General features: G+C 49.1%; 2 protein-coding genes across 2 annotated transcripts; both read right to left on the minus strand.

The window, feature by feature from the left end:
* Nucleotides 1–1314: 1314 nt before the first annotated feature.
* PFICI_07504 (uncharacterized protein) lies at nt 1315–2925 on the minus strand (the record flags this gene model as incomplete). The annotated part of the gene is made up of 1 exon (XM_007836085.1): nt 1315–2925. One exon carries the CDS (start codon nt 2923–2925, stop codon nt 1315–1317), a length of 1611 nt encoding a protein of 536 aa, XP_007834276.1.
* Nucleotides 2926–6013: 3088 nt separating this feature from the next.
* Nucleotides 6014–9938, minus strand: PFICI_07505 (uncharacterized protein; the record flags this gene model as incomplete). Its single annotated transcript, XM_007836086.1, has 5 exons — nt 6014–8757; nt 8811–9012; nt 9062–9358; nt 9408–9467; nt 9522–9938. 5 exons carry the CDS (start codon nt 9936–9938, stop codon nt 6014–6016), a joined length of 3720 nt encoding a protein of 1239 aa, XP_007834277.1.
* Nucleotides 9939–10099: the final 161 nt, after the last annotated feature.

Consider the following 10099-nt stretch of genomic DNA (forward strand, 5'->3'; position numbering starts at 1 on the left):
GAACAGCCATTGGCCCAAGTAAGCATGTGCTAAGGGGGAAAAGCATATGTGATCTATCGGCTTTGGATCGACAAGTAGTCGACGTAGCCACGATCAACCAACAGTGGTAGCTCAGGATTGTGATCGACGACAGCTGTGCTGTGTATAGCGGGAAAGAGTACCAAAGGCCTTAGCAGAAGACACTAGCGAGACTATTGACGTATACCTGGTCGGCAAGTACCTACTACGCCTTGAGCATCTGAGCCACAAATGTTGCCTTTTTGGAGATGGAGCTCGTCATTGCTCGAATTTCAGCCAAAGGTTGCATCCATTGACCGATATGCTGCCGACAGGGGGGCAATGAGATGATGTTCCTGGAATAGATTGCTATCCGCCGGGAAGTGACGGCGCGCCTTTGGTTTTCTTCCAATGATGCCAAGCTTATGGCGATCTAAACTCAGCTAGACATACTTTTCCCCAATTGTCTCGCCCACCCCCCGCAGCTGGAGCTTAGCAACTATGATGGTATCCTGCCTTGCCTGGTACAACCTGGGTAACGTTCAATGAGGGTTCCAACGCAAATGAAACCCCAGTGTCGTCATTGAGCATTGCCATCATAATCGAGTACGTTTTTTTTTTTTTTTTTTTTTTTGAAGCACCAACTTTGGTCCTGACGACTGGGAAGAGACATGGGGGGAAGCATCGCGAGAGAGCTATCAAGGTTGGCGAGGTAGGCAGATGTCGTTTGTTCATTGGCCAACCCAACTCCCATCAGCCAAATAAGGTAACAAGCTAATGCTGGCAAAGCCAAGAAAATCCAGAACCTCCAACCCCTGCTTTCCCCTCCAGATTGGCTCGGAGATCGGATGCTTTTCTTCTTACTCTTCCTTTCTTGAAAGATGCATGGAACACAGAACAAAAGCTAACGTGGGTTTATTCCGCCATGTGTGTAATCGTCGGTATTCCGTAGTGGATATGCACCAGCATGTGGATCTCAATCACCCCCAGCTGAATGAGCAAGAAAACACTTGTGCATGCGATGCAACGCGATCTTAGCCGGATTGTTGTTCACTCACGTTTCTGATTACCCCGCTTACATCGGAAAAAGCACCTATGCTGTCGCCAGCCAGTCATGACAAGCGATCTGGGACACATGGTTGTTTCTTTGGACCGTGCTGTTACAAAAGTCTAGCAAATGCAGCACAAGAAGCTTACCTGACGGGCAATAGGTATTCACAGATTGACCTCTTTTCATGACAGTCGTGTGCCACCGTGTCATGTCATATTGTCTCGCTTGGGACGAAGAGCATTATATGCTCTGTACCGAACTGAGATTCATTGTGGGATTACAAAAGACCCAGTACAATCAGCCCAATCGGCAGTCCAAAAGTCATTTGCATGGAAATTCCATGAGTCTTCGGCAACACCAGCTTGTCCCGTGTTGCTGGGCTCATCATCCCCAACCAAGTTCACCAAGAGTGCTTTAGCTTTGATACATGCCTCTTTGCCCTCGTTATCTGTAGCCTCCTTGACCGAACCCCCCTCAATCATTGCGGTGATTCCGGCAAGTATAGCAGCTTGGAAGACATAGTCCTTGATGTTGTCCTGGCCAGCCAATATGCGACACTTGGTCCATTCGACGCCGACACGCAGAAATGACAACAGTTCCTGTCCACGCAGGGTACCCAGAGGCCCCGTCGTATCCAGGCATGCGCCTTCTGACCAATTGACTAGACGAGCATGTAGCTCGGCGGCAATGATCATTAGTGCTTGTGTCTGGGTGGCCCTGAATAGCCCAGCTCCGCAGAGCACCAGGCGGACGTAGTCTTGGCAAGGGGCGGTGACGACCATGGCCGCCCGCGCCGAGTCCAGGAAGGCGTCTGGCATCAATCGTGAGTCTAATGCCGCGTAGGAAAGTCTCAGCGCCGCATCAACACATGTATCCCTCGAGAGAAGAAACGCCGAGTCTTTCAGAGCGACAGTAGCGTACGGGATATGAAGCATGAACATGTAACGATCCATGACCATTTCATAGTAACGACGCTGGAAATCGGTGATCTTGGCGTGGTGGACCTTGATCGACTCTCCGAAACGAGTCGTGGCTGATTTCAAGTCGGCGGCTAACCTCAACGTCTTGTCGTACGATTGCTCAGAGTTGAATCCATTTGCATACTCTGCAATAGCCAGTCTGGCTGGGAAAGTCTGAGCTAAAGCAATCTGTAGAGTCGTGTCGGTATATGTCGCGGAGTCGCTCGCCAACAAGTCACCGTTGTCATCAAAATCGAGCTGTGTATCGTCGAGATTCATGGGTAGCATGCAGTCAAAGTCTCGCAACGAGATCAGCAGGGTTCCACCTGCATCGAGACACGAGCTGAGGGCCAATTCGAGGACTGTGGTCCAAAGCCGGCGACGCATCTCACCTTGCGCAGCGGGCATGGAGGGCAGCTTTGTCGGGTCACGATGCAGACCAATGGCCATGGCCAAGCGAATGAGCGCCCCTGACCGAATCCAAGTTCGATCTCCAATGAGCTCCTGCACGACATTCTGCGCGAGGGAGAGGAGGCACATGATCTGGACGCCAGAGATGGACAGGTTGGGGCTGTCAAACGACTCTGTCCACGCCGATGCTTCGCGTATCCACTGCAGGGCTTGCGGTCGCAAGGAGAAGATATCGTCATACAGGCACGCCCCAAGGGAAAAACACAGCTGCATCTTGATGAGAAAATCAAAGGGCGCCTGGCTTTGATTTTCCCAAAACATGCGATATTCGCGCCGAAAGGTGGGAACATGCAGGATTCGCTGAACCGTCTCAAATGTCCGCAGATACTTGTCAATCAAGATATCTGCCGTCTCTTTGGACGGTAGGCATGTTCCGTACTCACCATGAACCCACGGAATTTGTCGCTTTTGCTGAAGGCGCTGGGACAAGGACTTGCAACTCTGCATTATCTGCCAAGTCTCTCCTTTTTCTTCATTCACTCGGTCAAACCAGGATAAAGCGTCTGGCACCTATGACTTTCAGTATGTGTCAAGTTGGCATGCCGGTAGGTACAAGGGTCTCATCAGGCGTACAAGCAAGGCCGAGTAGAACCAGGTACTCGGTGAAAAGTACCTAGATTTCATCATGAATCCTTTAATTGGGCTGGTCATGGTTTCCAGTGCCGTGGCAATTGGCGTCATCCCAGCGTGCTCCGGACTAGGCTCTTGAGAACTACGGCTGGTCATGCCCATTGTCACGGTACCAGCAGCGAGCCTGCGCCCGCCCGGCGCCGAAAACGAGGGCGACGATGCCGAGGGCGTGAGCAAGAGGCTCGCCACAGTTGATGAATGCCATGTTTCTCCTCGACGAGACCTCCGCACACCATCACTAAGTGTGGAAGCAGGCTCTGCGGCGTCTCGGATCACCGCCGAGGTCACCTCTCGGGTGGTCGAGGATCCTCTCGGAGTCGGGATGCCGTGTTGTTGAGTCCGATTCGCCGGGTTTCCGCTTGCCCTGGCGGCATAGGAACATACCCAATTCTTGCCCCGGGAGCAGTTACCGCAAGGAAACTTGTGATCGCAGCGGAGCTTCCTGTTTCGACATGGAACAAGCTGACATGACTTGCCCGCCGTGGGCGGGCAACTCATATCACCTTAGGGTTAGCCGCTTAGTTGGCCGCTGCGCGGCCAACCAAGCGGCACCCCAAGGCTAAGGGGGTGTATAACAGCCAGTTCTATAGCCAGTTCTATAGCCAGTTCTATAGCCAGTTCTATAGCCAGTTCTATAGCCAGTTCTATAGCCAGTTCTATAGCCAGTTCTATAGCCAGTTCTATAGCCAGTTCTATAGCCAGTTCTATAGCCAGTTCTATAGCCAGTTCTATAGCCAGTTCTATAGCCAGTTCTACAGCCAGTCCAGTTCCCAGTCCAGTTCCCAGTTTATACAGCCAAAAGATCCAGTTATTCCCAGAAGGTCCAGTTGTTCCCAGAAGGTCCTGCCAGAGGGTTCCAGCTGCCGGAGGGTCCCAGGTCCCAGGTCCACCAACCATTTTATTCGAGTTGGAATAACAATTTGCAAAAGGAAGTGTGGCTAAAAGTTGCAAAGGTCGTCTTTCGGACTCGATCGACGATAAAAGCACTAAAACTGCATAAAAAGAGCTGCGGAAAGTTGGTAATTAGAATTAAATAGCATATATACCTGCTATTCGCGTGCATCCGAAATAGAGCTCAAAATTACCGTATCGCATAGAAGTAAAGTCAACACATTGATTTGAAAATGGGTGAATCCGGCACGCTGATTGGCTGGAAACGCCACGCCAAGAACTGTGGCAGTACTGTTCTGGCAGAAGGTAGTTAGATGCAGGCCAGAACTCGTCGCTGTCCCATTTGAAGTTGTTCAGTCGCGGCTGGGCTTCCCGGAGCCATCTTGACCCTTTCACTTGGTTGTCAATGAATGATGAAGCAAATTCACCTTCTCTTCTTCATCGATCGCTAACAATTGATTATTATGACGGGAGGTATTTGAAACTGCATTTGACAATTGTTTGTGGCTTTTCATTATCCAAAGAGAATTTACAAACCGAGAACGAAAAGGGATATCGGTGTTTCTACGATCATGCCGATATGTGGTTGATCAGAGGCCGAGCTGTTGGTGAGCTAGTCCCCATGGACTCAAATTAGCTTTTGCCCGTCCGTAGAAGGAAATCTACGGCCAAGCCAATGAGTCCGGCCTTTGGCTCGGCCTCGGCCTCGGCCTCCGCTCCTTTCTGTCGTCCCCATAATTTCTAAAGTCTGTCTGCCTGTGGGACAAACCGGCAAACTAGCTGACTTTTATTTTTATTCATGGAATAACTTCATTTTGCATTGCCAAGAGTCCGTTCAATTCAGGGGGTTCACGAAAACGAACATATACTATGAGTCTATTGAGTTGAGATGGAAGTAGCAGTATAATGTCTAAAATCAAGTCTATCCGTCGGCAATGCCATGGCCAAATTGACAAAAACTCTGAAGTCGGGAGGCCAAAATTAGGCACTCAGTGCTCAGTCAAAAATATCAAATGCGTAACGGATATTTCGCAGCTCGTCCCACCATTTTTGTGCTTCTGCCTCGCTCATGGCTTGGCCCTTGCATTCAACAACTTGTCGCTTGAAAGTGACACCAAGTTTGGTAAATGCTTCTGAAACTTTTTGCCGAGCCCAGGATGTATGAAATGTCGCCCTAGCGCCAGAGGGTCAACACATCATTGAGGTCAGCCCATACCGCATCCTGGAAGTATTGATTCCCGTTAAACTGTCTGACTGTGAGACTCAAGGCAGTGCCAGGTTTTACTAATCCGATCAAAGCGTCTACATCAAATTGTTCTCATCCATGCCGTCGGCAGCTATGATACAAGAATGTTTGCCAGAATTTGCCCCTTCGTAATCATTGACGGTCGCTCTTCAATGCATTCTCGGACTCCAGCACTGTCGGTCTCGGCAATAATTAAGACGCTTGGTAACAAATATTTAGAATGGCGAATCACAGAATTAAGGAGTCTACGGCGAATAAGTGAATAAAGCGGGAAACGTTAGAGGGGCTGGATGGCCTGAGATTGCAGCCTGGATCTAGCTCTCTGGTAAGCCGGTGACGCGGATCCACAATAATCGGGCTTCCTCGAAAGTAGGCGTGGCCTTGCAACTGTAAGTGCCTTCTTTTGCTCTCGAGCTGATCTATACATTCTTTTTAAAGTACCTGAAGACTTTTCTATGACGACTTTTCATTGTGCTTTCTAGACCTGTTTATCGGAGAACAACTTTCCCCCCAATGTTTTTTTTATCATACAAGGTACCTGTCACAACAGTGTAAACCATTGCGATTGATATGTGGTGGATTCAACCTCATTGTCAGATGTAGATGCCACGCAGATTTGCCATGTGTATTTTAGTTGTATTGATACAGAATCCCTGATCTGCGGACTACTTTCTTTTCGTAGAGTCACTTCCATGGACTACCGGGGCTCTGAGAATTGTTCTGAGACGTTGACCATTCATACTTCCTTGTGTCTGCTGTTTGTGGCAACTATAGTGCCTTGGAGAGTTCTGTGACAATATCTGATCGTCCCGAATCTCTAGCTACATCTATGACTGATACACCATCCTTAGTCCTAGCCTTCGGATTTGCTCCTTCACGAAGCAGGGTTTTGACATTCCTGATGTGTCCGTAGCTGACAGCCCACCACAACGCCGTTTTACCATTGCCGTCATTCGCTTCCAGATCGATCTCACCAGTCAAGAGCAGGGTTTCGATGATTTCTGGAGCGTCACATTGTATAGCCCAGGCGATAGGACTCCACCCGTCAACATCTTTTTGGTTGATCCCCGGGCACCTATATTTGATAAGTATCCGCAAGACTTCATGGTGCCCCTGTCCACATGCCCATGAGATAGGACCACGGAGATCTTTGTCGACAGTATCTACCCTTACTTCCTTACTTCTCACCAAGAGCCGCACGGTCTGCGTCTGGCCTAGACGCGTCGCCCATATCAATGGAGAGAGGCCCCTTTTGTCTGATATGTTCATATCAGCTCGTTTGTCCTTCAGTAACTTCTTCAGAATATCTGTCTTCCCTTCGCCAGCCGCCCAAGACACGGCTGTTCGACCTGTCTCATCCTGGTGGTTAACATTGACACTGTTGTGGTCTACAATATCCTGAACAATCTGCGTATCTCCGCCCGATATCGCCCATATTAATGCAGTACACCCATTCTCATCGACCTGGTCTGGTAAGATTTCTCCGTTGGCGAGCAACAATCGCACAATGTCATGGTGACCATTGGCTGCAGCAAATGATAATGCACTTCGCCCACGCCGCCCTTGACAATTGATGTTTGTGTGGGGATGTTCAAGAAGTACCACGACGCTCTCCTTATGGCCTTTTTCCGCGGCAATAGTCAGCGCTGTCTGTTGTTCGAATGACCGAAAGGTCGGGTCGGTACCGGCGTGCAATAGGATCCTGATGCTTTCGACATTACCCTTGAAGGAGGCCCAAAACAGTGCTCTGCATTTGCTCGCATTCGCATCCACAAAGTCTTGCTCTTCGAGAATGTCCCGGAGCATTTCACTGAAATTGAAGTATGCCGCCAGTTCGAGGGTATCAAGATTCTCGTGTGATTCATGGTTCATCCCATCAGCTTCCGCCTGATAGAAACGCCACCAATTGGCGCATTGCGGCAAGGTCTTGTTTAACAAGTCTCGTGCTGCTTTTCTCATACGTGGAGGTGCGCACTTTTCAGAAACGGAATAATGACTGGCCCAGTGCAAGGCGGCATAGCGATAGAATGGGTACTCCTTTTCGATGCTCTTGCAGGCCTCTTCTGTAACCACGGACTGCTCCTTAAAAAGACGGTCAGACCCAAGTTGAGTCTCGTCGGCCCAGAAGCTAGCAGTAAACATGTGATCAGATTTGGAACTTCCTGACTCCGATGATGAATCTGTCAAAGACATATCAGGGGAGGGATGATATGCGAAAGCATCGTGAACGAAGTCAGAGAGCAGAAGATAACGTGCACATGCCATTGACATGCATAAGGCGCACTCTTCAGCTGTCATGACGTACTGCTTCGCACACATCGCTGGGTTCAAGAGGAACTCCTTCACTGTCTGATGTAGTAAAGACACTTTAGATTCCGAAATGCGCACAAGAGGACCAAGGACCAGCTGCAGAGTTCGAAGCATCGAGAAAGGGGCACTGCATGACAGTTGATCTGCGTCTTGGTGATTCCAGGTAATCGTAAATGCAATACTGATTTCGGCTATAGTTAGCGGTCTCATGCTCCCGAGCATCAACTGAAGCAGTCTATTGGCCGTATCTGATTCATTTTGCGGAATTGCTGCCAGGAACGTCTGGTAGGTCATCTCCAGTGTGGCTGGGATAGCATTGATGACACTCTGGAAGGCTTCATGCGACGTAATAAAACTTCCTTCCAGAGCTCTGAACACCTGGTGAACCCAAAGAAATGTTGAGCCGGCCTTCGTTTGCAGGGTGGTTTGGAGGTGTTCTCTCAAACCTGGCGGACATCCGGCAATCTCCTTCACACGTTCTTGAATATATGTTCTGATGTCCTCATCATAGCCTTGCTGGCCATCATCCAGAGCAAAACAATATTTTGAGAGGGAATTCATACGTCCCCTCGAATGTATGAATGCCGGGCGACTGGTCAGTATAAACTTGACACAGCTACCATCGTATGATGGGCTCTTCGACTCCTCCAAGAAATCATAGACCAAGGCTAATAGCTCATTGCAAGTTCTGTTCTCACATTCATCCAGTGCGTCAAGTACAACATAGACGATGTCAGACTTGGGATCCCTGGTTAGCTCCAGGAAGAGCCTCCATAGCGCCGACAATGACTGAGCCAGACCAACGCCCTGAATCTCAAAGAACTTTCGAACGTATTGAATGAGAGACCGATGCTGGCGAATGATCTGGAAAATAACACCGAGAAGAATGGACCTAGCATCCTTCTGTTTGTTGATGTTTCCGTCACAAAAGTACACACAAACCATCGCATCCTCCATCGCTGCCTTTGCAGTTCTTTCAAGATACCTGGTCAAGAAAGACGACATGACTGTTTTGCCGCTTCCAGGATACCCGGTGAACCATATCATGGTGGATTTGGCCGTCTTGAGCCATGAAACGAACACTGGATGAGAAATTACCCAAAGGAATGTGCTTTTGATGGGCTTGGGTATTCGTCTATGATAGTCGTCGATATCGAACGGGCTGAACAAGGTGACGCAACCCTTCTCTATTTCATTAAAAGCTGGAGACTCATGAATCACACATCTTTTCTCATATCGCTCGCTCATAACTCACATCTCTGGGATGAACGAGCATCTTCCTTCGACGATGTCTTCCTTTTCGCTTCTGCACGTGTGACAATCCTACGTAAAGCGCTCGAGACAGCTTTGTAGCTAGTAGTGTGGCCAGAGAATCTGCATATATCTCGATGGTTTTCGTACAGAGGAATTATATCCTCCTGGGGAATGTCAAGGATGGATGAGCTTCTTTCCACAACCTATGGTCTGTCAGTATTTCCTCCCAGACCTTAAAGGCATGGCAAATACCAAAGAAGACAAGGGAGGAATCGGCTGCGTTTCGTAGAAGGTGACCACCTCAAGGTTGCACAAACGGTGTCGAAAGGAAGAAGCAAGCTCTCTCAGAGCCTGGGAGTTTTCACCCAGATGGCCCAGTAAATCAGTTCGAGTCGCTTTTGGGACAGCTAGATTTATGATTCGTCCAACGATTTTCCCTATGTCCGCTGCTTCACTTCCCTTATGCGGGGTTCCTAAGAATACAACACCGAGAACAGATTTGAGAGTACTGCGATAAATTACGTCGTCTTCGTGTGCTAAGACCAATGCCTATCAAAGGATAAGAGCGGGAGCTGTACGTGTAATGTAATGTACCAACCTGTTTGCAAACAATACCTCCAAGACTATGGCAAACGAAAATAATTGGGACCGGCTCTTCCTGTATCGGTCAGCGACAATATATATATCCCGTGAGCTGCGAGGTTCTTATTACATTATGGTCCAGTTCATGCAAATCCCTGACACAGCTGAGTAAATGCCGCGCATAATCACGGACCCCAGCATATGAGGTTGTGAATATTTGAGAAGGGTAGCCGTAGGTGTAGACCTGACATCCGGGTATGGAGGCTGGCAGACAGTCCCGAAGCCACAAGGTTCCATTTGAATGTGTCCATGTCGTGAAGGCATCGCCGTTTAGGCCATGCACAGCAATGACTTTTGCAAGACAAGCGCTAGATGCAGGCTGACTCGATGCCGTTTCCGTTAAGTGAAACATGCCATACAGCTCTGGACGAGTACTTCCAATCGGCGGAATCGTACCACCAAGGCGTCCAGCGTCCCCATCTCCATCTCCACGGCCTGAGGATACTTTGGCGATTTTCCCTTTAAGCTGTCGTGCAAAGTTCTTCATAGTGACTGCTAAGGATACTCGAGTTGGTGCGGGAAAAAAAGAAGGATGAAGGAGAATGAAAAAAAAAAAAAGAACCTTCGCAAATGTGAAGTTGTGGGGAGAAATGACACGATGCGAGAGTTCCCCTCACTACCCCGGCCACGAAGCAGTCGGGCAGGGAA

Source organism: Pestalotiopsis fici (genome assembly GCF_000516985.1).
Source record: "Pestalotiopsis fici W106-1 unplaced genomic scaffold PFICI_Scf_5, whole genome shotgun sequence".
Lineage (NCBI taxonomy): Eukaryota > Fungi > Ascomycota > Sordariomycetes > Amphisphaeriales > Sporocadaceae > Pestalotiopsis > Pestalotiopsis fici.